Source organism: Hippocampus guttulatus, chromosome 15 (assembly GCF_054856545.1).
Source record: "Hippocampus guttulatus isolate MCC_2025c chromosome 15, RoL_Hgut_1.0, whole genome shotgun sequence".
Classification (NCBI taxonomy): domain Eukaryota; kingdom Metazoa; phylum Chordata; class Actinopteri; order Syngnathiformes; family Syngnathidae; genus Hippocampus; species Hippocampus guttulatus.
Window position 1 is genome coordinate 14,236,707 of NC_141275.1, and position 27,754 is coordinate 14,264,460.

A 27,754-nucleotide genomic window follows, 5' to 3' on the forward strand; every position below is an offset into this window, starting at 1 on the left:
TGACAGGGTGCTGGTGGTGTTCGTAGCCCCGAATCTTGGATGGTGTGAACACGCCTCTAATAGTCATGAATAATGCTCGAGGACGATGAGGAGGTGGTGATGTCTCTTGAAGAAGTTCTGTAGAAAGAGTCTCTCTCGCACAGACACAGACACACACACACACACTCACATGCACGAGTCATCGGAACTGTCAATCACCCCGGCGGCGCCCTTTGATGTCGGGGGTCCTCGTCTTGCCCTGCTCACTCTTGCGGGAGAACGTCAGTCCTCCTCCAGGCGGCCGCGGGACGCCACGGAACAACTTTACCCCGTCTTCTTCCGGACTTTTCAAGAGGACAGACTCGCAGATTTGACGTCTTTTTCGACTTTTTTCTTTAAACCCTTTGATTTTGATTTTGTTGGACACACTTCATAAAAGTGTCCCCGGACGTGGACATGCCTCAGCATGGGGGGGACGACCTGGGAGCCACCGACGAGATGATCGCCTTCAAGGACGAAGGCGAGCAGGAGGAGAAGGTCCACCAGGAGTGCGCCTTCACCGAGCAGGACCTGGCAGACCTCAAGTCGTCGCTGGTCAACGAATCCGAGATCCACCAGCACAGCACGGGCGGCCCCGCCGGCTGCGGCGCCTCGTCGGTAGGGTGCTCGTTCTCGTTTTTTCAAGCATTTTCCCTCACTTTCGAGCAGTTCCCCATCACGCAACGCCGCGTTTTATGAATCGATTCGCCCGCGATAGACTTGAAGACACTTTTAAGCAGCCTACAGCCTTCTTTTCCCACTCTTGCACCCTCCAGGCGGTGAGACGGGGGCAGCCGACCGAGCAGCAGAGGGGCTTCCCGGACAAGCACAGGGAGCAGCTCGACGCCGGTAAGGAAGCCTCCAAAACACGCCGAACGTTGAATTTTAGGCTTTTGGGGTTTGGCTAGAGCGTTCAATGTTTTCAAAACAAACTTTTTATTGAGCTTGTCCAAGTATTTTGCTCGCGGGGGCACGTGATGTTCAACGGCGGCTTCAAAGAGTTGAGCTTCCAGGTGGCCACTGTTAAAAAAAAATGTCGATCGTTTGTATGCTCCTGAGTTTTTGTTTTGTTTTTTTAGGCTACCCACTGATAGCATCCATCCAGGGCGAAATGCTGATTATTGCTCTTATTTATCCATTTCTTACAGTTTTACTCTTTAGAAACTACATTTAAAATCGAAATGGCTACACAATAACTCTCGAATTTGAGAGTTTTTAAAGTTGTTTACACGTTTATGGAGCGAGATTCTGCCGTTTAAAAAAAACAAACTAAAATTATGAGTAAACATCCTCGTCTTGAAATTTGATTAACCATCCCACTAATTATCATTATTATGGCATTCTGTTCATATTTATATTTACTTATTAACTGCACTAGGCTACTCGATGAGTCTTGATGCACGCATGGATTTAAATGTAAGAGTTTTGAAGGTGTTTTTGAGCGAGGCAGAAATGGTTGATTCTTGTTATGATTGGGCATTTCTTCGTCTTTCACTAGTCAACAGTCTTGATTTGAACTAACTATGAGACTTTTCATGTTTTTTACACATTGAGGAGCAAGTTTTTGCTTTAAAAATATCAATTAAGAGTAAAACTCACCTTGAAATATGCACAGAAATCCTCTAAATTATCATTTATTATGTCAGTATTTTATTTACCTTTTTAGGGTTTCTTTTTTTTAAGAATGGCTACACAATAAGTCTCAAACAATTTTGGACTCTGCTTGAGTGGTTTTCAGGTTGTTTACAAAATGACAGTCCAAAATCCTGTTAATTACGCCTGTGAATTATTATTTTTGGACAGTTTACCCATTAAAAATAATTGTCCTGTTTTAGTGTGACACAATGAGTCGTAATGCACCTATTTGGACTAAATTTGAGAGGTTTGACATTGTTTAGATCATGAAGTAAGTCAGTAAGAAAGTTGACTCATTTTAATAGTGATTAAAAAAAACAAAAAACAATCTGACTGTTGCCGAATGCATGAAATGTGTATAAAAAAATCCTGCTGCGGGCATTTTCTACAATTTACAAGGCTATTAAGAAAATTGTCTTATTTTCGAATGGCGACACAGTGATTCTCGACGCACACATTTGGACTAAACTTGCCAGGTTTTATGTTGTTTACACGATGAGTGAGTCAGGTTCTGCCTGCCCTCAGTTCACAAGCGTCATTATTTTGTGACAGTTGGCATGAAAAATCTCTCAATTTGGGTACTTTTGCAATTTACAAAGATGCACGTATTTATTTATAGTTCGACAATCCGATGACACCGTGCTTGGAAAGCTGTTGAAACTTGTTTCAAAAGATAATCAATCCATTGGATCAATACTAGGAAATAATAGATTGGATTCACGCACGGCAGACTTTTTATGGACACACTTTGTGTGACTCGCCTCGGTGCTCGTTGAAGCTTCCATCCATCCATTTTCCGATCCGCTTATCCTCACAAGGGTCACCAGGTTGGAGGGGGGGGGGGGTGCTGTAGCCTATCCCAGCCGTATTCGGGCATTAGGCGGGGGACACCCTGAACCGGTTGCCAGCCAATCGCAGGGCACATAGTGACGAACAACCATCCATGCTCACACTCACACCTTCAGACAATTTAGAGTGTTCAATAGAATGTTTTTGGAATGTGGGAGGAAACTGGAGTACCCAGAGAAAACCCACGCAGGCCCGGGGAGAACATGTAAACTCCACACAGGGAGGCCAGAGTTGGAATTGAACCCGGTACCTCTGCACTGTGAGGTTGACGCGCTAACCACTGGCCCACCGGGCCGCCCCTCGTTGAAACTTTCAAACAAATTTAGCTTAGCCAAGTAGCCGCTAACATTGCGATGCGTTTGGGATCAAAGCAGTCTAGGAAATTTCCCTCTTCAGTCTCCAGATATTTATTTCACGGTCACACTGGATCAATTTCAAGCCGCTGAATCATTTCAGACCAGGTCGTTTTGAATCAACCAATATTGAATTGAATCGACAACCACAAACGAAATCCGATGAATTATTGCTAACTGTTGGGCTTTTTTTTTTTTTACAATTTATCTCACGATAATAAGCTCATTTTAAGATGGCCGCACAGTGAGTCTCGATGTGTATATTTGGACTAAATTTGAGAAGTTTTAAGTTGTCTACTTGATGAATGCAGGCGGATTTTGACCCCGCTTTTTAGTGAACTAAGAATGTACAGCAATGACTTTAAAAGCTGCTAACATGTCTCTATTGTTGTTGTTTTTTTAAGCATCATTTCCTCTCATGGTAGCGCAATTCTTTGATATTTCTGTAAAATGGCTCCCGAGGTGACTTAATACTAAACAATGACCTTATTAAAACAGGCGTCAGCCGGCATCTTTGTCTCTGTGTACGACGTCAGAAAATTAACATGTAGGCTTGAGAAACAGGAGGAGGAGGAGGAGGCGATGCTCGTAACGCGTCGAAGGATCTAACATGCCGAAACTAACAACACTTGTAAACGCTCGCTTTGCATTCTCGGATCATCACGTCTTTAAGGATTTGCACGAGGTAGCTGGGACAAAATGTGTTGCATCACACCAGACGACCAAACTAAAGGAATGCTGAATGACATGTTTGTTGACTTGTGTCATGTCATTGCACTGTTGTGGTTCTTTTTGTTCTTTGTTTTAGCCTGAAAGTTGGTTGACATGGAATGGTCGATAAAGACGCAGCTCGAATATTTCTTGTTTTCTTGAACGCAACATAAAGGAAGTGGAACGAGCGGAGCGGCGTCAGCCATGCTTTTTTTAGGGGTTAAACTATGTTGATATGAATCACTTTGAAAGCAAATTCAGGTGTCACTGACATTTTGATTGACCAATTTAGCAGATTTTACTGTTCCACTTAAGTCCTGCAGGTGTCAGTAGCGACAGTTGCTGACCGTCAAAACAAAAGGTGTTAAGACCATCTGTGGACGAAGAAGACAACAAAAAACAAACAAAAAAAAAACACGCTAACAACACACAACTTGTCTTGATTATGCGTCGAACTCGTTGCTGAAGCCAACTGCTCAGACTTGAAGCACTGTGATGCTAACGTTAGCGCCGGTCTCGGCTCGCTGTTACGTTTCGCATGAAGATGGTAGCATAGTTATGCTGGCGAAGTTGATCGTTTAATGTCACTTGGGGAAATAGAAATGTGGAACTACACTGAATCAAAATGGGGTCACGACCTAACTAGCATTTCCGCTAACTTGCTGTTGTTGTTTGTTTGTTCCGCAGCATCCAAGCAACAAGATGGCGGCGTGTACAAGACGCCGGCGTACTCCGGCTACCCTTTCCTCATGCTGCCGGACCCCTACCTTCCCAACGGCTCCGTGTCGCCAACGGTAAGTCTGCGCGCCTCAAAATTAAAAAAAAGGTTTTGAGCACGGCTGCCTACAGAAATTTGTGTTGGGTTAACCAAAAGAAAAAGATTCTTGAATGTACAAAAAACAATAATCCTTGAAAATTGAAAGACGACCACCTTGTATCATCTTTATTATCATAATTTTTTTTATGATTTGGGTTTTCTCTCTCGCTTTCTCGCTCAGTTTTTTTACACTTAATTTTTAACATATTACATGTAATGAATTGCCTTAAATTATCTGAATTTTACTCTGTTCCTTAATTCTTGAGTAAATATGCATTTAATTTAATATTTTGCCTAATTCCTCTTTGAAATTGCATGGATTTAACTTTCATTCTCACTTTTTGCCTTTTAATATTTAGATTTGTATTTTCACAACTTCATCCATTTAAAAAAATGTGTTGTTTTTAAACATATCGTTTTTAATGTTTCAGGAAATAATGCATTCGGTTTACTCCGTTATTTACATTTTGCCTAATTCCTCAGCAAAATAGCACAGATGTCACTTATTTTTTTGGCTTGGTTGACATCTGCGAATAGACAATATCTAAAAAAAAAAAAAAAGCAAATTATACATGTCTCTAAACATTTTGTGATTCTTTCGTAATCAGTAGTCATGAGTCATGGACGATCATAATGTCACAGATTTCTAAGATCAAGACGAGCTTGCTAGCTTCTGTCTAATTGTGACAAGATTGTTTGATAGTGCGTGTGCGCGCATGCGTATGTGTGTGTGTGTGCATGCGTGCACGTTTGTCGTCTAGGAAGTCTGCCGCCGCCGCTAATCGCTAACAAGCGTTCTCTTTGATCTTGTTTGTTTGCGGCCCCGACTGAGGTCACATGTGACGTTTTGAGCCAACGTTGTTGTTTACGAAGGCTCCAAACGCGACAATCTTTGAGTTGGCTGAGCAAGAACGGGATTGATTTGGAGCGATACGCAATCCCCAAGTGACAATTGACACTGGAAGACAGGGAGAGGGGCTTCGGTGCCCTAACGGTGCCATTCAGTTTGTCTGTAATCAAATCAGTTGATTACCATCGCCATCTATTGGCCTGGCATGCGCACTGCAGCGTCCTGTTACTTGTAAGGCTGTCGTCGTGTCAACAAGGCCTCGATGTTTTCGTCCAATGTTTCCATGCATCTTCTCCTTGCGTCTGTCCCCTTCGCTTCCCTTTTGTCCAAATAAGATCAAGGGAATGTTGCCCTTCCTACTTCCTCGTTTCTCTTTTGTAATGCTGCTTTGAGGGGGTTCTGGTGACTTCATCTGTTGGTCAACAATAGCAACAATATTGCCAGAGCCCCCCCACGCTCTCCCCCTCTTCCCCCCCACTAACGCAACCCCCCTCCTTGCCTTCTTTAAGACCCAATGGGGTGTCGTGGTAAGCCGAGGTCTTGGGAAATTGAGCTCCCGAAGCCAGTTCCACTTGGCAACGTGAATTTTGGGAGGCATGTCTATCATGCGCACACGCACAAAAAAAAAAAAGTCTCAAGAAGCCATGCCTGAAAAGACGCAGGGAATCAGACACTTTGATTTGACGTGGCTATTGTGAAGCAGTGGCACATTTTTTGGTCAAATTCAGCATCTCAAGATGTTTTTACTTGGCAGAATGAAATTTGTTACTCCAGTCTATCACGTGTAGACCCGCAAAAAGTCTCAAGCGGCTATGCCAAAAAGCATACAATTAAGTCTGCCGTTTTTGGTTTGACATACAGTACAGGATTTGGTGAAATTTAGCTCCCAAAGCCTGTTTCACTGACGGCATCATGAAATTTGGTAGGATTGTCTATGATGAGTTGACCCACCCCAAAAAATCTCCACATACAACCCCCCAAAATGGACACAAATGTCTGCGTTTTACTCGCAAGTTTGAACCTTGTACACTGGGCTGATTGACAACGCTAAATCCATCCATCCATTTTCTGAACCGCATTATCCTCACAACGCTAAATTTCCAAAAACATTTAAATTTTTAGCATCGTGGGTGGGCAGAACATGTCGGTGATGTTTGAGGAAATCCCCTTGAAACCCAAAATTTTTTACCGGAAAAATTCAGCAGCCCCCCCCCCCCCCCCCAAGTCATTTTCACTTGGCAGTTTGCCATTTACGAGGCATGTCTATCATGATGAGACCCACAAAAAAGTCCCAAGAAGCCATGCCCGAAAACACACAGGAAGTCAGCCATTTTGGTTAGAAGCGACCACCGTATGGACTTTTTCACGTGAATGTTGACTATAAAATCGTACCTCGACAATGAGAATAAGCCCTGGGAAGTAAACACACGTGCATTCTAGATAAGCGAGATGAAGTCGCAAACCCGCGTCGGTTTGACTTTGAAGTGGTGGGTGGCTGAGGCTTCCGACGATCTCGAAGAAGAGAAGGGCGGGGGAAAAAACGTTAAAGGGATATCAAAAGAAAGGGGGGGTCCTCCTTTGAGACGGCCCCCGGGTGTTTGTACCTGTAATTATTCATTTTCCGGAAGAAAGGCGGGGCAAACAGGTGTGTGTTGTGAGGAAGTGGCTCTTATTTTTATACTTTTCCTAAAAAGGGACATAATGATGATGATTAAACAACGTCGGTGAAATGTTGGGATCCGGTTTGTTTGTCTACATGACAGAAACTGTGGAGAAATAAACAAAGCAGCTCTATATTATTATATGAAATATCTCACATGAATTGTATCAAATAGTATCCAACATATAATTGATCATATCCACGCAGATATTAATAACAGATTTGATTTTTTTTTACTTTTTTCACAGGGAAAAAAGTCAAGTCTTTTTTTTTTTTAACAAGACCAAACTTAACACTTTGTATTTTATTTAGGATATATTGACTATACAGAATTTTTTTTTCATTTTTAAGTATTTGTTGAGTCAATTACAAAAGGGAAACAAAAACAAAAAAAGAAACAAAACCTTTTTGGGGGGAGAGGGGGGGGCGATGTATTTTGATTGATCATCTGTGGCCTCCACACCCAAAACTTCCTCACCCTCATCATCCTCACGCGGGTGCATCATTAAAATAGTCTCGTTTAAAAATAGTCCAAACCACATGGAACTCAAACCTCCTCCTCCTCCTCTTCTTCTTCTTCTTCTTAGTCCTGCTGTTTATCGTTGTCGTCGTCGTTGTCCTCGTCGCTCTCTGCCCACGTGGCCGTCGTAGACCAGCCGGAGCCTCGGCGGCCGCATGAAGCGCACCGCCACACATGGCTGTGATCACGCACGGCCACCCGCTGTCCTCTTTCATCTACCGCCGCACTCGTTCTTCTCCGTGACACACTAACATATATTGGTTGCGTCCAGAGAACGGGAGCACAAAAAAAAAAAGAATAAGTACTTGTCAAGAGGTTGTGAAGCCGTGCAGGAGCGAACAATTGCTATTTTTATTCTATAAAGTATTTTTTTAAAGTGAGCAAATTCTGGCTATTCTTGGTCCGAGCCGAATCCAACACGAATAGTGGGCGCTGACTGTACAGTAAATAAATAAATTGTTTTAAATAAGACTGTATAGATTGGTCCATCTTCTGATCGGATCGCTTATCAGGTTATTTATTTAGTTTTTTAAAACTAGCTGACCCGTCATTGGCTCCAAAATATTAACTGTGCGAATCCTAATTTTAATTTAAAATTGCCAAATAGTGGCCTGGAATGTTTATTACAGCAGGTTCAAATGCAAAACTTGTCTAAAGGTTGTTGTTTTTTTTAACTACAATACATTATGTCGACATACTTGATGAATTCATTTGTTTTTGTGCACATGATATCACCAACTACTGGCCTGGAATGCATTTTCATCCTTTTTTCGGGTGGGAGGTGATAAATTTGGACAACTATGTTAGTCAACACAACTTTTTAAATATATATATATTTTTTTACTATGCTCTGTTGACTTTGATGATTTGGGTGTTTGCATGTTGCGGTGGTGAACACTTCTAGGGCGGATGAAAAACTGGAGCAACTGTGACGTGCGCTTTGTGTTGAGGGAGCGTTCAAGTGCGGGAGGCGCGCGCCCGCTAACATTCAGCGGAGCAAACGGCAAGCGAGTAGGCGTTGGAGGAAGCGCTCAACAGACGGGAGAAAGTGTCAAAAGAGCAAAAGAGAGTGGGAAGGTGACACCGGAGTACAGTGAGGGTCAGTCAGATGGGAGTCGGAAGTAAACAATCAGAGCGCGAGCAGCTAACCGCAGTGCGCTACAAGAACAAAAACCGCAGCCTCGCTCGAAAGTCACTCCCTGACACCTTTGGAACACCTTTAACTATTTCACCGCCACGCGCGCCAAACAGCAGCACAGCTTGACTTCATATTTTGGCTCATAATCGTGTAGCGCAGTGCTACATCATTCCAAACAGTCATTCCAAAGCAAAGTTGTTGTGTTTAAAAGGTAATTCACATAAAAGTGGTGAATTTATGGCGCTGTTTTTAAAGTCATTTCCTTTTCTCAAATGTTGTTATTGTATGAATAACATTGACTACTACGTTGCAAAATTGTTGATGTTAATGATTAAAAAGAAAAAATTAAAAATGTTTGAAATTCGGAGATGCCCCGTGTGGCTCGGGTCACAAATTGCCCTGCCCTATAAATTCTGCCTAGCAACAATCTTCTCAAACATGACCAGGAAAAAGACTGTCGAGAAAAAAAAAAAGCAACCGCAAAACAATGCATTCAACATTAAGAAAAAAAGTTTTGTCGGTTTGTCTAGAATGTAGCAGCACCATTAGCGCTTGATGAGACATAAGCGCAGACTCCTTGTTGGCAGTATGTGTCCTCTAAGGTGGAGCTCACCGTGTGCAGTTTGGAGTGGTTTACCACGGAAAATACAAGCCTCACCTGAACCACACACACACACACACACACACACACACACACACACACACACACACACACGCGCGCGAACATATGCAAACCACAAGTGGAAATTTTTCACTTGCCGAGCGACAGCGGAAAATGTAACCGTAAGACAAAAAGGTATCATTTATGCTTCCTATGTGAAGTTGCGTAATCTTGTCAAGTTAACACTTGGAGTGCGTGGTGGGGACAAATCCCAACCATTGTTTTGGGATAAGTCAAGGAACTTTGGGTCAAATTGACCCATTTTGAAGGAAAATATATTCTTTGAAATGAAACTTCTGCTGCTTAATTGGTTTATTTTGTTAATTTCTGATTAAATGCATTACCGATTCAATACACAACCTCTCAATTTTAAGTCTGTGGGTCAATTTGACCCAAAACAGAAGGGGGTGTTAATTTTTCATTTCAGCAAATGGAAAAGAATGTAAAATAAGATTTTTTAACTAATCGGTGTAAAATGATAATGTCAGTGTTGGATCATTAAAAACAGTACGGGGTCAAATTGACCCGGGAACATGATGTCTCCTTAACAGACGGATGAATTAGCTTGTGCTTCATAAGTGAGAGAAAAGGCTTCATAAAGGCGGGAAAGAAAGAAAGAAGGATGTTGTTGGGCGGGGGACTCCGTCGCACTGCGGGGGCTGTTGTTGGGTTTTTATGGTTGGCCACCGAGTTTGTTTTTTGGACTGGCGCGAAGTGGACGTCCGCAGCCAAGGCTAACGCACACACACACACACACACACACACAGACAGACAGACTCACTTTGGTATCTCGTATGTGTAAATATGCGGTGCGTACGTCTGTCTCAGATTATTTGAGTATCGGCTGCCGGGTGAGGGTTAGTTGCTCGTCCTGGGTGGTAGCAATTACGCATCGGTGACGGCGCGGAGCCCACCAGCTGAAAATGCAACGCGTGTGTTTATTTGTGCGCGCTAATAGCACCTATTTACAGTGCAAATCAGCAGCACGCAATTTCTGTAGCCGCAGACGCAAAAAGCAGATGTTTATGGACGGTTGGATGGATGCATGTCAGCATTGGAAGAAATGAACTTCGAGTAAACTACCGGGTAAGATCCCCAAATGTTCTCTTCAATAATTTTTTCGTGGATGATGTTTGTACCGATCCATCCTTCCACCCAGCCAAGACAACCCACTGTTTTATTATTATTATTATTTTTGTAAAAATGATAAATGTGACTTGAGTGACAGTTTTTACCTGAGGTTCTGGTTCCGCCCCATGAAGAATGACAGCGAAAGAAGCACCGGCTTGCGTATTTTTATTTATTTATTTTTTTTGTTGTCATAAAATGTGCACTTTAAGGTCCCCAAATGGTCTCGCAGCGGAGCCTGCCACTTCTATTTCGGCAACATAATTACACGCCAAAGTCGGCCGCCGCGTCATTATTACAGATGATCGATAGCAGAACCGAAGCTGCCACCCGACCGGCCTTGGACACAAACCCCCAAAAGTGCCCCGCTATGCTATCTAACACGAACACTCGAGTAAATAAGACGTCTGCGCTTGTCGGACGCTGCGCTTCTCCAGGGGGCCTAAAATAAAACAAATGTCTTATAAACACACAAACGCGCACGTATGGGACAAAAACATAAATACACTCGGCCGGCGGACAGTGTTGATAGATGACCTCTTCGACACGCAGCGTCGCGGTCGAACACACGACAACGAGCCCGCTAAACGCTTTTGGGCCAAGTCCACTCGCGGTCTGCCGAATGGTAGCGCCCTCGCTTCACCCCCCCCCCCCCCCCCCCCCCCGGGCCCCCTCTGCCGTCACACTTGGATCAGTCCGGTGGAGCCGTGCCACGCCGAAAACTTGGCCCTCTGGCTAAGAGGTTGAAATCAAATGTACTTTTTTTAGGGTTTGTAGGCCGATGGGAGGAGATTTTTTTCGGGGCAGTACACTTGCGGTCCGGTTCTGGGACGCCGCTATATGGAAAAACACGAGGCCAGCAGGTTGCTTGCAGGTTTTAATGGCAGCGCATCCATTTTTAGCTTTAATATTCATGTGGAACACGCGTCCGGAGGCCATTTGGATTCTCATGTTTACAGAATGGCATCCTTTGTTTTACAAGGGAGCCCTGTTACTACCAGGGCGATGATAGCTGAATTTGAACTCGAGTCCAGATGCGTCATCATCTGTTACTGCCCCTCTGCAATGTGGATCGACTGAATACTTTGCGAACAGCATCCACTTCGACTAATTTTATTTTTTTGGGGGGGGGGGGCGGGCGGGGTTGGACAAAAAATGTTTTGAATTAAACGTTACTACCCAAAGCGACAGGTGTCCATTCAGATGCCTGATGACTGGTGGAAAGCTATATTGCTGCTAACGATGTCCTTTAAAAGATCTAGCCTCGCCGTTGGCCGAAACACACGAGGATCCCGGCCGGCCCATTTGAGTTTTGAACTTGTGAAAAAAAGAGCGATTAATAAACGTTAGCATCAACGGACGTTACTTTAGCTTAAGTAACAGGTGTCATCAAGACGACTGATAACTACCGGGGAGGCATTTCCCAGCTGACACAAATTTGAGACCACCCGGAAGCATCTCAAGTCCTCATTGGACGAAACGCGCTAGCACCTCAAACCCAAGGTGTTTTTTTTTTTTTTTCTTTTGAGAGTGCGCGGAGATAAAAGCGTCAGGCGCAAACATCAGATCAATCGGCGCATCAATGGCAACAGTGTTTCCCTGAGATTAAAGAGAAACTCCATGAGAGAGGCGAGAAGGTGGCGCTCTAATAAAGAACAAGAGCTCGCCAATGGAAAGGCCTTTAATTGATGCTGTGGATAAAAAGGCGGACATGTTCTAATGGGCTTTTTTTTCTTCTTTTTTTCTCGCTACAAGTTAGCACCTTTAGTCCGCGGAGCCCCTTTGTGCGCGTACCGCTCGTACAAACTCAGAGGAATATCTTCTAAGATGGAGACTTGTACTTTTTGGGGTTGTCAATCTGAAACTCGCCTCACAAGCGAAAGGAAAGAAAGCAAGCGATGTTTTGTAAAAGGAACCTCGTATGGTAACCAGACAAAAAGGCAGTTGCTCTGTCTTGTTTTTTTCCACCCCCCCCGCCCCCCATTTAAACATGGCTAGATAGAGATTTTTCGAACCGGTTTCAAACTGAACCTGTTTCAAGCTTGCACCTGTACACAGCACGCAGTTTGCTGGCGCTCCATTTCTTGTTACCCAACTCAATTCCACATCATCTGTGACTGTACCTTTAACATGGCACGGTGAAGCGTGAAAAAAAAAAAAAAAAAAAAAAAGGAATTCAAGCAGAAAATGATTTCTCGAGCCAGTTTCGAACTGAAAACCGATTTCGGCTCCCGCACCAGATGTTCCACCCGTAAATGAAAACCTTCTAAATCCTGCGTGCTATCCCCTTCAGAACAACTTGTCACCAGTTCGCTGCCAACATTAAAACGGCACAGCATCTCTGCAGGGATGGAGCAAGGGGGTTGCGGGGGGGGGGGGGGGTAGTTTGGAATACATTCGGGCTTTCAGAAATATTCCTCAGTCGTTGACCGCACGACGAGGCTCAGCGCCGAGCCGGCCTGCGCGGTTGCGGGCTTTTGGTTTTGCGCTTGCTGTCTGAAGCCACATCAGAGCCTCCGGGCCTGTGTAACGCGATCTGGACGGGCTGAGGAAATCCACCGCCGCCTTCTTCCCCCCCCCCCCCGCCTTTGGGTCAGAGGAAGGCCCTCAGTTACAAAACAATTAACAATTCAGAGGCGCGGGGACTTCATAGCTAATTGTTTTCGTCAATCTCTCGCCTGCCCTCTAATCCCGTTTCATCTCCTCTCGCCGTTTGCTTGATCCGAGACATGAACAAAACATTTCTGATCTTTAATCCAAGACAGCCCAACTGCAGTGATGGGCCAAGAGCAGGCCTTTTTTTTTTTTTGCAAGGACCCAAATGCTAAATTAAAGTCATATTTCAGAACAGCTGCGAGCAAACGGTATCCATCGGAGGGAGCGGGAGGTGGGGGGGCATCAAATTCCCCGTTGAGGCCGCACGCCAAAACCACTTTGGGCAACGGGAGGCGATGGCAGTCGATGTTTTTCCAGGTGTTTGGAGTCAGGCGAGTTTTTTTGCAATTCTGATCCCGCTTACGTGCCTTCAGTATGCAATGTGGCGTCTTCTACTCTGGTTTGCTGCTTCTTTCATCGCGGCTTGTTTTCCGATGGAGTTTTAATTGTGACGTAACCTGAATTTGTACGTGCAGTAATCCCGAACACGACGTCTCGCACTAAACTACGCTGGCGTCGCTGGAAATGTCATAATTATAGCCAATATTCAGCTTAAAGAAAATCCCAGGCCATGAATCAATTCCGCTCAAATGAAAAGTTCCGCGCTTGTTCAGAGCCGTGCTCTCAGAGAGTCCCACGAGAAAAGTGATTGCTGTGCTAGGGCACATATGAATGGTTTAAGGGGCCATGTTGACAGTTTGTGTACTTGCGGCATTTCGGAACAATAAAAAGACAAAGGCACTCTCGGAACATGTCAGGTTTTTTTGGGGGGGGGGGGGGTGCTGTGGATGTGTGGTGGCATTTAAGAATCTGGTATTAGGAATGACTGCTTTCACTCTGAGTGACTGCTCAGTCATATCGATCATGAGGCAGCATCGTAAACACAGTCTGGGATGTTTGCGGTGGGGGGGAAAAAAAAACAATCCCTCCCTAAAAAAAAGTCATTAGCATTCAATTTTTTTCAGCCATTCATTTTCTCGCCACCCTGTTGTGCTGGAAGCAATTGTCACATTTAAGGCCGCCCTATTCACTCAATTCCCCCTTTGTCACATTTCGGGATACTGTATAGTGGTTGTGAAGTTTGACGGCTGACAAACAAAAGCCCGTCTTTTGTCATCACGTCATTGAATAATTTGATTGTCTCGTGTGAAAGTGGCACCGTTTCATCTCACTGGGTTCTGTATTAAAATCTTCCGTTGGGATTCTGATGTGCCCATTTTGTGGGGTCTCTGTGCCACAAAGTCTTTAGAAGAGAAAACTGCATGAGTTTTTTTGGGGGTGTGGGCTTTTTTTTTTTTTTTTTTTTTTTTTTTTTTGGTGGGGTTGGTTGGTTTTGTGGGTCTGTGGTGAGGGGGGGCTGTTGCTTTTTTTAAACACGGCTACACTGTTACGGCAGTCCGGCTTTTGATGTCAACCAAGGCTCTCATTTGGAGAAGGCAATGACTTCCAGATTTGGAAAGGGGAGCAGCGGGGGTGGGGTCTCTTTGGTTTGTTGTTGTACTTGAGCGACACGCTAATGTTATGTTTACAAAGCTAGCATTAAACTGATATTTGGAACTTTTAGACTCATGGTCAGTGTGGCAGAGTTCAAGGGTCAGCCGTTTTTGGTGGGGGGTTTTTTTTTTTTTTTTGGGCACTACTACTCATTTTGGACTGATACGTGTCACATTGTGAGAATCTGGTTGACCCTGGAGCTCGTAGAGGCAAATGGCCAGAATAGCTGGTTCAAAAGATTTTATTTTTGTTACAATAGGAATGCGATTACCAATACCAGATATCCACATCGGGCCGATACCAGCCTTATTTCAATGTATCGATTTTTTCGGATGCCTACCGATACTACTCACAGATACACCTCACTGGTGCCCTCTTGTGGCTGGCCTACTGCCGGCGAGTAAATGGCATGCATAGCTGACAGAACGTTTTTTTTTCCCCATGTCTCTCCTCTCAAAAGCCCATTAATGTGGATGCAATTTCTATAACGAGATGTATCTTTTGACAATTTATATTAGAATGCTTTATGAGCGTGCGAGCAAAAGTATACACTCCTTTTTAAAAAATAAAAAATAAAATCAAACAAAATGTGTAACAGGAAATGGGCGAATAATTGCCTGTTTGCAGATGACATCAAAGATTGACTTCAAAGGAGCAATTACTTGATCAATTGGTTCAAGTATGTAAGCTAAATGCATACGCGTGTTTGTGTTGTGTGCGTGTGTGTACTTGAAAGGCCTTTTTGAGTCGTGTTGGTATTGTCGCGAGTGTTTTATGTGCACTCCTCCGCTCTCGGCGTGACACTTCATGACAGCTCGCATCACACTTGTTTAAATCGAGGCGACACACACATGCTACAATACATGCTAAAGAGCATGCGCGCGCGCGCTACTAATGTATTCTTTAGTTGTCTTTTATTCCATTAAAAGCGGAAATTGAAACACTCGTCTCTTTGGTCCTCCACTGGCCCGAGTGTCTTTAATCTCACCTTTTAGAAAGGAATTACATTAATAATTGACAGAAAGTGGGTGCCCCTGCGTTTTGTCGCCTGAATTATAAAAAGAAAATGCTAAAATCGCCTTACATTGAAAAAAAAATTCAAGTCCGTTAGCTTCGAGTATTTGGTGCTGTTATTTTCTGCACTCGACTGGTCACAATTCTGGATTGATTTGTCTGGCCACCAAGGGGCAGTATACTCCATGTATGCATATTAACATGAAGTAAACGGTCACGACTGCTCAGAAAGTTGCAGTAATATTGGTCGATTTTCGCAGAGTATAAGGAATCTATGCCTGTGAATATTTCAACTGTCTGTCTCCATCTATCGATTTATTTTTTGTGTGTTCAGTGATCCGTTGTTGAAACACCAACATCGATGCTAGTTTCATGAGCCCGTCATTGGCGTTTTGCATTGTGTGTTAGCATGAAGCTAGCAAGCTTTCGTAAGGTAACATTGTGTGGCTGGTTTGAAAACACACTGTGTAATTCTCTTGGTTTTCTGTTTAATTTGACAGTAAACTTCACCTGGCAGTGGCAACAAACAGTTTGAAATCGACTTTTTGAAGAATTCGCTCTCTGCTACTTGACGGGTAGTTCGCTGCTAAGCGCTCCTGTACAATTGTAAAATGTGAATGACGGGTCAGTCTGGTCACTCGCAAGTGCTGGCCCCATGAAATTTGTCGTGATTGAGCAAGATTGAAGCAATGACTCGACTTGCTCGATTGTGGCCCCAGAAACTGGTTGAAACTTGAAGTTTATGAACGGAGACTTAGTAATGACTTGGCCATGTGAGTCACTCCCTCTTTTACAGACCCGATTCATTCTGTTACTCGATATTGTAAGAAAAGCTCTCAGTTCTTTAAATATATCACCGCAACTCCGTGAATAAAGTACATTGTGTGTGTTCTGCGAGCATCGTACGTGTGCACACTTGCTTGAGCCGCGCTAAGTGCGTGCGCAACGTGTACGTTGTGTGAGTGTCTGTGTGTGCGAGGTGAGGAGTGTGGGGGATTTATCCTCCTTGCTTAACTACAGAGCGGTCTGATAATGACGGGGTTGGGACGAGTGCCTCCCCCTCGAGCGCGCTCGGAAAAGGCGGAAGGCGCTCTCGAAGCCACTTCAAGGGTGGCTAATTACGGCGAGGAAACGCGGACGCACGGGCAGGACGCGCTTTTTTTCCCCCTCTCTCTCCCTACTCCTTTTTCTTCGGCGAAACGAGCTCAGCACGTGAAAAGAAGCCGCAGTGACAGATGTGCGGCCGTGTGCGCTAAAGTTAGCCCGCCAGCACGCTTTTAGGATTTTTCGTGGCGACGCGGCAACACAAATCGGTTGTTTAGAAGTGCGGTCGCGCCATGCTAATGCTAAATACTGCCGTAAATGGCCACCAAAGTTTTTTTTAATGATATGAATTTGTATTATTCATGATCGGAAGTGTATGTTTTATACATTTTTTTACATACATATATTATTTTGTGATCATACTTAGAATTTTTTTTGTATGCCGGTTTAAACCCCTCATCAAATAATTTTCCCATTTGATTGTTTTTTGTTATGTTTTTTTAGCATTCATATTTTAATGTTTGGATATTTTTTGTCCCTCCTTATGTCGTTCCAGTCCAACAAAGTGTCTGTTGTGCAGCAGCCCCACGGCATGCACCCGATTACGTCGCTGCTGCCTTACGGCAACGAGCACTTCGGCGGCAGCCCCCCGCACCTGCCCACCGACATGAGTCAGAAGACTGGTACGAACACATACACTCGCATAGTCACAACAGCTGTTTGATCCATGAAAGTTTCAATGCCGGTCCACTTCCTTGCCTTTCTGTGACTCCTCCAGTACCCCCTGTATTAATCTGCTGATGCACTCAAGGCTCAGTGGCCTCCCAAACCTTTTGTGTGTTATGACCAAGTTTATGTCCTCCTCCCCATTGTAGCAAAAAAGCATCTTATGACTGCATTTCATTGGAAAAGCAACATTTCGGTTTTACCTTTTTGTTGAATTTTGTGGACATTTCTTGCCAAAATGCTACCGAAGAAATGAGATTCATATTTTGACAATAAAGTTGTATCCAATCCAAATCCGATCCAAAAGACGTGTGTGGCACATCAAACTAATGCACCTCAGGCAATCGACCGCCTTGTGTGTCTGGAATTCCCCCCTTTTTTTCCTGTACTAGCACACTTACTAAACACACACACACACACGTCGATGACGCTAGCATAGTGACTCAGCTCTTAATGACAGACTGAGACACCTGCACACGCACCAAAACACACACAGCGCTAACACCTGGATGCAACGTCCGACGTTTCTCACACCATCTCGGGATCGTTGTCAATCAACACACACGCAGACGCAAAGTTATCTCACCCCCCCCCCCCCCCCCCGCCTGCCCCCATATCATTCGCCACATTGTCCAGGCGTGCTGTTACATCATCAGTGATGTCATCCTTGTTGACCAACAGTAAAGTCGCTCGTTGAAAGAAATCAATGTTATCTTTTTAGTGCTGCTACATACGTATATAATTTTTGTTTTTTTAAACAAAGCACAACACTAAACGGGCGACGACTGACTCAACCTACCGTGACCGATTTATTGCCTCTCTTTCGCTCTCGGGGTCCCGAAAGGAGCGAGGTCCAGATTACAGTCATCCTGAGGCATTCCTTCGCACCAAACACTGGTTAGCAAACACAATTGGGCCTGCCTAAAAGCTTGCTGCTGCCTGTTGACAAATGACTTCCTACGATCACACCCAACATTATTTTACTGTGTGAACAAGAAGAAGGAGTAAACAGCCTACACAGCCATAGCTGTGTCGGTTATTTTTTTCATGCCATTTTTAAAATCTGTGTTTAAAATGACGACACGCTTGGAACGTCTCTTCCGTGATTTGGCACTTTTCCCAACCAAACAAATTCATTCCTTCCAATATCCCTTCAAACATACACACAGAAAAGGAGAGCTATCCTTCTTCTGGGCTGTTGCGCAAGAGGCTGAAAGTAGGCGTAGCGCCACCTATGGTTGTGGAGTCCAATCTATCTATTGTTAGTCGCACAATTTGACTTCATGGAGTGGTTGCTAGTGCATTTTAAAGCTACAGTTGGCCAAGGTGGAACGCTCTCACACACACACACAGACACACAGATACACACCATGTCATTGTATGACCTTTGTGTATCTTTACGTGCACTTAATATGAGGTTCCCACACTGCTAATATTGCTAATTGCCCTCATGGAGGCCCCTTGAACTGACCTAATGATGTGCTTAAAAGATACAAGTACGAGTGTAGTTGTCATAAGTGTGTGTGTGTGTGTGTGTGCGTGCGTGCGTGCGCCTGTAGGTGTTCACAGGCACCAATCCCAGGACCTTTCAGGATACTACCCTCTCCCTTCAGGCGGTGTTGGACAGATCTCGCCATCTATGGGGTGGTGAGTGTAATGTACACACACACACACACACACACACACACATTACGACGCAGACCACCTGTGTGAGTGCCTCCTCTGTGAACTTGCGGTGACCTTGTACAAAGTGTAACAGCTCTTATTTATGCCGCTTTGGATGTGATGTGATCTCATCCTGCACTCGGACGCTTCAGTCAAAAATACTCGTCAAACTCAAGTTGGACATTTGGCATACACCGAAACACGTTATTTTGGAGGTAGACGTGAATATGTTGCTTCCACAGCGATACAACATTTAGCAGACACGTGAAACACCATTAGTAGCTTCGAAATCATGGCATGACCCAAGAAAAGTAGACGCGTGCTCATCTGACCTTAGATTCAAGAAATGTGTTAGCCGGAGGAAAGGAAGTGTGTTAGGAGATTAGCGAAAAACTTGCTAGGTGGACCTTATTGTACCTTTTAGCCATATTGGATACTTATGAATTCATTTGTAGATCCTGCTTGATTTATTGATATTTTAAAATTTTTAATGTAACGTTTTTTTCTTCTTTCTGTCTAAAAAAAGTTTGTAGATTCACATTTTGTGTATTTACTCTTTGACTTTGAGTTATTTACTCGATATTTTTATTGGTACTCTTCTGCTATGACCATTTATTTGAGATGACTATTTGTTTTCTTGATTTCATTTCCCAAATTCTCTTGAATGTCAATCGATTCCCTGTTGATTTGTGGATTAATTTCAACGGGAGCAGTTCAGGGATTCCGTCAAATGCCACGCATGCTTTCCAATGAAGTCTTTGTCCGAAGATATTTCCGATTGGGAACAATTTTATCTTTGTCGGACAAGAAGTCTTCACTGAGGAATTCCTTCGGGCTCATCTGCCTTAATCCGGATGATCTGCCGGTTCAGGCCCCTTGTACGATGTTGTTTTTTTTATTGAAGGCAACGGATCAGCGGAAATGTTGTTTTGCGACAATTATCTTGGACGCTCGTGTACTCCCCGATGTTTGGCAGATTAGCCTGGATTAGCTTCTTGGTTTTAGCGTGGTGTCTTTCGAACTGGAAGAACACATCAGAACAGAAAACGTCACTTATTGAATCCAACACAACGTTTAGCATGTGCGTGAACACGTTAACCTACACAGGGAAGCAATGTTTGTCCCACTGAAGGTTTTGTGCACGTACAGTATTTTATTTGCTCATATTATAGTTAAGTACTCTGTTATTTTTTTATGTTTTATTTACCATGTTATTCTTTATTTGCTGATGATTTATCTTTTAATGAGTTAGTCCAACCAAATTTAGACTTTTAGCATTGGTGTTTTATTCAATCAGTATTTTTTTACTTACTATTGTATATGATTTGCTATTAAATATACTGTATATTCCGGGGGGGTGGGGGGGTTCTCCATCATTTATTTATTTAATATTTTGTTTATCGATGGAAACAATTTTGTCCAGCTGATAGCATACAATCTTTTTTCATTCGTATCTATTAGTTATGATTTCATTTTAGATATTTTTAAAGCACTTTAAAAAAAATTATTATATTTTTTGCATATATTCACATAGGCAAGTTACTCCAACCTAGATTGTACTTTTAGCGACTTTGTTATTTATTTAGTCTTTTTTTCTAACTATTTCAACTTAAATATATTTTGGGGAGTTTCTTTCATCATTTATTTACATAGGACATTGTATTCTTGAAGCTTTACTTGGCATGCAAACATGAAACTGAAAGCCAAGTTTTTTGCTTCGACTCGTAAGCGGGTTAGTCCGTCCCAAACTTTTAACGTAGGCTGTTGTCATTAGCTTGGTGGTGTGTGACGTTACGCGCGAGTGCATTTGTTGAAAAAAAGATTTGTTAAAGAGGGGAGGAGCCCACGACATCAAAGGCTCTCGGGCCAGCATCTCACCCCAATGTGGTGCGACACGCGGCTGTCAACGGTAACCCCCGACGGATTCTCCTGCAGAGGCTCTCTCTGCTTCACCGCTTCCAATTAGATTCTCCCGAAGATTCTTTCAAACATGCGATTTGTTCCTTGGATACTTTTTTTTAAACCCTTCACCTTACCACACGCAGTATGAAAAAAAGATGATATATCAAAAGTACTTGAGGTATCGGTACTCGGTCCTCATTATTGAAGCTGTGTGCTGGTGAAACGGGTCTGGACTACTGGCAGACCAGTCAAGTACTCGGACACAAACCAAAATTGTTGTAACTTTTTTTTTTTAACTTTTTCATTTTATTGACTTTTTATCCATTTACTGTTTTGTTATGATTTACCTTTTTTTGAAAATGGTCTAATTGAGGGTTTTTTTTTGTTGTTGTTGTTACTTTTGAAATTGTATTTGTTTCTTGACTATTTTATGCATTGGCTATTTTAAATTGACTTTTTCCTTTGACGTAAAGGGCGTGTCAAGTAGCATACGTCCTGTCAGTGAAGCAACTGTGTTGTGGTTGTGCTGTGCTGTGGTAGGCAGAAGCAGACGGTGTACCCCGCCGTTCTGTCATCGTGCGGCTTCCGACAGTCCTTCCCCTCCAATTTTCCTGCCGCCTCGTCCTACACCAGGTACTGCGGCAGGTAGCCAGCTGCGCTGCGCCCGCCGCCTGCTACAAGACAAAAATATATATCCCACCGCCCCCTCCCCCCTCCAAAGAAAATGCATGTCACCGCTCATCCGCTGAAGTGCATCCGTGTACGCTTTGATAGTCATTTCATTTCGCTTTCACTTTTTAAAGAAAGCCCAATGTGGCGCCAAGGCGCTTTATTTGTCGCAAGCGTCTGTGTGCTGTTTTTTGTTTTAGACCTGCATGAGGCCAGATGACTCGAGGGTTCATTGCAAGTCAAAGCATCCAAAATAAAACCAGATTTCAATGTGAAAATTCCTCCTTTCCTCCAGTCAGTGCACATATGGTGCGCCAACAACACGAGATAGCGAAAATAGTAGCGCTGATGGGAATCTGTCCCTCATGATTTTGTTGAGATAAATTGCCGTTGCTTGTGTGATTAAAAGCAAGCTGAATTATTATTTTATTTTAAGTCATTTATTTAATTTTTCATTTTGGTAGTCTGATTTGCCACCTCATGCAGCTTAAAACAATTATTGTCATCTACTGATTTTGTGTAGTTGTCTTTTTTTTTTTTTAGCTCATGCAGATTAAAAGAATATTTACTTTCCTTTCTGTTAAATGTTCATGAATAATTGGTTTGTGCGGTTACACAATCATTTGTAAATTGTATTAATTTCAATCGTTGAGTGAGTAACTTATGCAGTTTTATTTTTATTTTGCATAACGTGTCCACTGCTTCATTGTGGTTGCCTCTCTCGCTCTGTACAAACTCCTAAGTGACAAACTTTGGCCAGCGCTCCCTCTAGTGGAGATACAGCATATTCCCTTCAAACATCTTGGTTCCGTTTCCACTGGAAAAATAAAAGTGGGCAAAATGAACCGAAAGCGGAACTAGATGTTGTTTGGACAGCAAATGATACACGTTGTCCTCTGTTGTTTGTTGTTTACCTTCTTGTGTCACGCAACTTGGCTCAGTTGGTCTTTGGCTTCCATTATGATTCTTATTATCGGTATTGTTATTCTTTTTTTATTTTGATGATTGTTTTTTATTTATTTTATTTTTTTGTGGTCAGGTTCTCTCACTCGCTGATGCTAGGCCCATCCGGCATGCACCCCACGGGCATCCCGCACCCTGCCATCGTGCCCCCTTCAGGCAAGCAGGAGCACGAGCATTATGACAGAGGCATGTACGCGTAAGTGCCACACTTGAATGGAAAACGCGCTTTCATGCTCCGCTTTTTTTAATATGGAGAATCGTGGGTCTGTCATTGCCATGTTGAACAAGGATCAGCTCCTTTTTAGCATTTGGGGACCAGCCAGGATAACTCTGAATGTCGTGAGCATTAGCATTGAGCTAACAACTCAAAGCTGAATTTGTACTTGGGAATTGTATTTTTAAAGGGAAGCTGATTTTTTTTTCTGCCTTAACTTAAAAACATACCTAAGAATGGCTTCAGTGCGAGCACCGGTGCCAACTTAACTTTTTGGAATGCCACATTTCAACTGAAGTAGACAATTTCAGAAGTCGTACTCGGCATGAACATCTCTGTCCTTGTTTTGGCGACCACACACACATGATGTTCATGGACCAGCAAGAGCACCTCCACATGTTGTTAGCATTAGCTTCGCGGCTAAACATTTTGCCTTTAACAAAATCTGCATCACAAATTGCCGTTTTCTTCGTTTCGCCATTGCCTCATTCCTATGTAAAGTTTAGCGCGAATCTTTTGGGTGGTTCTTGCGTGGTGCTGCTTGCTAGCAATCAAACGGCTGTGAAATCGCGTTGCGGCTCTTCAATGCCACAACGGTAGACAAGAAAACAACACACACGTCTCCATCTTCCTCCGCGCCACGCAGGAAACCACACGTGGAGGCCAAGCGGGAAAAGGAACCCAAGAAGCCTGTCATCAAAAAGCCACTCAACGCCTTTATGCTCTACATGAAGGAGATGAGGGCCAAAGTCATCGCCGAGTGCACGCTCAAGGAGAGCGCCGCCATCAACCAGATACTCGGACGAAGGGTACGCACGCGCACGCACTGTCCCTCGGTCTGCATGTGTGGTCGTCATGGTGATGGAGATTGCCATGTTTGATGCCCGTCATTGTGTGTGTGCGCGTGTAGTGGCACGCACTGACGCGGGAGGAGCAGGCCAAGTACTACGAGTTGGCACGCAAGGAGAGACAACTGCACATGCAGCTCTACCCCACCTGGTCTGCACGTGACAACTACGTAAGACTGCTGACGCATCTTCAACACTGCACTCCTCTTCCTCACACACACACATACACACACGCACACGCACGGTGGCACAGCACGTGTTGCGCTAAGTGTGCTGTTGACCTGTTGCAGGAGGCGGCAGGCGAAAAGAGTAAAGCCGATTGGGTAGGGACTCGTCTTGTTTGTGCTGGGGGGGCGGGGCTAATACGCCAGCATGCATGAAAGGAATTGGGTAATACCAACGACGGCCGCACGGCGTTCCCTCCGCATGCTTCCTTCCTCGCGAGGGGCGGCGGCTTGCATGCTGCTATGGTTACCAGCAACACACCGTGACATCAGCGCCACGAGACCGCTCACACGCTGACAAAAAGGATGATGTCATCACGCTCGCAAGGCGTTTTAATAGGGATGCCCGCGCTGGTTTGTCTAATGACGTCCAAGAACAAAAATCGCCTCCTAATCACATTTAATTACTTATTTAAAAAGAAAAGTTGTTATTTTTTTGGTTTATTATGCAAAAATTAATGGATTACCTAATATTTTTTAACTGTGGAAAAGTACGTAGTATTTTTTTTTCATTTTGATTTTTAATCGTTACTTATTTCACAACGAGAATACATGAAGGTAAATAAAACATTTTGAAAATATTAATATTTAAAATTGAGTATAATGCTAATTTTCAAATGTCACCTTTTTCTTTGAAAAAGTATTCCATGGTATTAGATTTTTTGGGGGGGGTAATTTAAAATTTAAATGAACTATTTCAAACATTTTTTAAACACTATTCCTTGTAATAGGAAATTTGTTATAAAATATTCAATATTAATGTAATATACCAGAACTGTGGGGAATGTAAAAGCCTGAAAATTGTTGCCCTAATTATACCCATCAAAACTTGCCCAAACAATTACCAAAAAATTCAGATCATTATTATTTAAAAGTGAATTTCTTCGATAACGTGTCGTATTGGATGTCATTAGATTGCGTGAGTGTACCTAACAAAATGACCGGTGCGTGTCGTCCTGTAAACAAGCCAAAGTCGCTACAAACTTGACACATGCTAATTAGCATATGTGTGTTTTTAAACTCAATATTTAATAGTCGACTCTCATTATTTTTATTATCGTCCAGTGAATCACTTCATATCTGTCCTCCTGCAGGGAAAGAAGAAGAGGAGGAAAAGGGAGAAGCAGCAAGACTCCAACACAGGTAAAAAAATATATATATTTGCTTTTTTTCCCCCCAAATTGTTCCATTCCTGTTCTGTAGAAAAGGTACTAATTTGATCCAGCAATTTTCCCAGTCCCTGTTAAATCCTGATTGAAGAGCTACATTTGCTTTCAACACATCATACTAGACACTGGGTTCTGTGTCGAACGTCACACCCGATCTCGGCTTTTGGTTATTCATTTTCACATGGTAAGATTGATAATATTCCTCAAACCTGCCACAAACAAAACAATTATTATTATTATTGTTAGATGCGGTGTTGCTATGTGAAATGTCCCACTTTGCTGGGTTACCATGTAAAATTCCAGATGTTCTGCAGCACTGCTGCTGCCTTTTCTCGAGGATATCTGTGTGAAAGGGGAAATCTGACACTAACCTAACCTAATGTGAAATGCAGTGTTGCTAATTGAAATATTGCTTGGCTGAGTTTCTGCATAAAAGGCTCGATATATTTTGTTTTCCCTCTCTGCGTGAAAAGGTCTGACTAACTTGTGTGCGTTTGTGACTAACGTGTACCCCGCATGCCAACCGTTTTGATGCTTCTTCTTCTTCTTGTGCGTCTTTGCCGCTCTTTTCATCGTCGTCCCCCGTCTTCGTGTCTTGCTGTTGCGGCTCAGAGCCTGGCTCCCCTAAGAAATGTCGAGCTCGCTTTGGCCTCAAGCAGCAGATAGATTGGTGCGGTCCCTGCAGGTGTGTAAACCACCCATCCTACCACCATGTGCACCACCTGATCCCCTGCCACCCCCCTTCTGAAACACAACACCTGTTAGCTTAGCACGTTAGCTTAACAAGTGCACTACTAACTTTGTTTCCACTAGTATTTGTGCTAAGGGCGCGCTAACACTTCTTGCCTTTACGATAAGCTAACCCTGCTCAGAAAGTCCGCCCATCTCTCGAGTCTTTGGTAAGAAATTAAATATGAGTTGCAGTTCCATGTTAGGAAATAAAGAAATAAATAAAGATATTCAGTCTAGTCATTTCCACATGGGTGTGTGTTGTACATGTGTGTTTTGTGTTGTATTTCTTTGGTTATTGACGTTGTGCCATTCGGATTTATTCCCAGATAACTGTCTGTGACTGTCCTTAGGAGGAAGAAAAAGTGTGTTCGCTACCTTCAAGGAGGAGGCTGCGCGAGCCCAACTTGTTCACATTTAAGTGCCGTAGACTCCACGCCGCCGCCTTCGCCCGCCGCCCTCGCCCGCGGATCCCCTTTTCAACAACAACAACTACATCAGCGTCCCTGTCGCCCCCCTCCTGCCGCGGCCCTGGGCAAACGCAAGCTGTCAGCCACGTGACTTGCGTCGCTTGCTTTCCTGGGTGACCAGGAGGGGAAAAAAAAACACAATTCAAAAATTGTACAGCAGGGAGTTGTCATGTTAAAAAAATAATAATAATGTAGAAGTCCACACAAACACAAGTTGCTAGCCTAATAGCCATTGTGCTTAGGTCATTTTTCAGCATTTTCAGAAAAAAAAATTGAATAACAAAAAGAATCCACTTGCCTCGAGTCAACTTTTTGCGTTACCAAAAATTTTTAGCAAGCACATGAGCCTTTTGTATTCACATTGCAACAACGGGTTTGAAATGACTAAGGCAAATTAGGCAATTAGGCTAACAGAATATTCTTTCAAAACACTTTTTCATCACTTTTGCGCATTTACAGAAAACAGATTTTTTTTCTCTCTCTCTCTTTAAAAATGGTATCTCAATATAAGTAAGATTAGAAGAGTTAATTTGTGTTTGTTATTTTTGCAAAGACAAAGCAGAATTTTTTGTTTTTATCTTGAAAAGGATTAAATAAATCACAATCAGGAAACTTTAATGAGCATTTTTGTCTGGTTTCAGGACAAATTAAAGATCTTTTGTCCTAACATTTTTTTACAAAGGAAAACAATCTTTCTATTTAAAACAACTATTATAAATCAATAATAAATTAACTAAATATATTTGTGTGTTTCAGATGAAAATCTCACCATTTGTATTGGGTAACTTTCCAATATTTGTATATTTTATCAACTGAAATACCAGCAAGACCCTTCTCACTCCGTGCCCCCTTTTCAGACTTTTAAAATCAATGTGAGGGGTTATGGCGCCCCCTGGTGCTTTGGCATGCACCACACATCCAAAATGCGTACTTGGAGCATACACGAGGAACAAATGCGTTTGAAAAGAAATATTTAGTGTCTGTGTGGACTTTTAGAGCCATCCATCGATTCTTCCTCCTCATAGTGTGTGATCAAATGTTTCAATTTTATTTCAGGCACTTTCACTCACTTTCATATTTTGTCGTGGCTTCTTTCAAAGGTCAGAAATTTTGCTGGTGGCCAAACCTGTGAGGGATTATCTTTATTTTTTTTCCCCCTCTTTGTTTTGACTGAATATTTTGTCAACGATTTCAAAGGCGACCAAATGGGTACTATTGTATTATGTGTTGTAAAATTTGTTTTTTTCTATCAGTGTCAATAAGGTCCTGTAGTTAATTAACTTGTGTAAGTTTGGGGGGGGGGGGGGGGGTAGAAACATTTTTAGTCATGTCCGTACCTGAAAGCAATATTTTCAAGTGTTTTGTTATTGTTGCATTCACATAGCAAGTTCTCATTTCTGCGATGATGCTTTTAAATGTCCCACCAAAACACACCTGAACGCTGTCTTTTTTTAATATCCATTTTATCAATTCTTATGTTGATGTATTAAAATTGTTATATATACACATCTTGCACTTGTGTTATTTGTGAGTGCCAAAGAAATTCAAATAGTCTGAATAAAAATATGCAATGACGGAAAATCCAGCTTGACAGCAAATTTACATTTAAATCGAAATCACAGGATTGT

At 43.0% G+C, this 27,754-nt stretch overlaps 1 protein-coding gene across 8 annotated transcripts; it reads left to right on the forward strand.

The window, feature by feature from the left end:
- Positions 1–27,632, forward strand: tcf7 (transcription factor 7). 8 transcript variants are annotated; one of them, XM_086131287.1, is made up of 13 exons: positions 1–636; positions 795–867; positions 4,254–4,360; positions 17,104–17,230; positions 18,833–18,920; positions 21,381–21,473; positions 22,549–22,668; positions 23,333–23,495; positions 23,597–23,704; positions 23,825–23,857; positions 24,853–24,901; positions 25,540–25,612; positions 26,010–27,632. In XM_086131287.1, the coding sequence occupies exons 1-13, from the start codon at positions 436–438 to the stop codon at positions 26,215–26,217; spliced, it is 1,443 nt and encodes a 480-aa protein (XP_085987413.1). In that variant the 5' UTR covers positions 1–435; the 3' UTR covers positions 26,218–27,632. The 8 variants fall into 8 exon arrangements, with proteins under 8 accessions (XP_085987413.1, XP_085987418.1, XP_085987414.1 ...); XM_086131292.1 differs by having other exon boundaries at positions 25,986–26,156; XM_086131288.1 differs by lacking the exon at positions 23,825–23,857.
- The last annotated feature ends 122 nt before the right edge of the window (positions 27,633–27,754 follow it).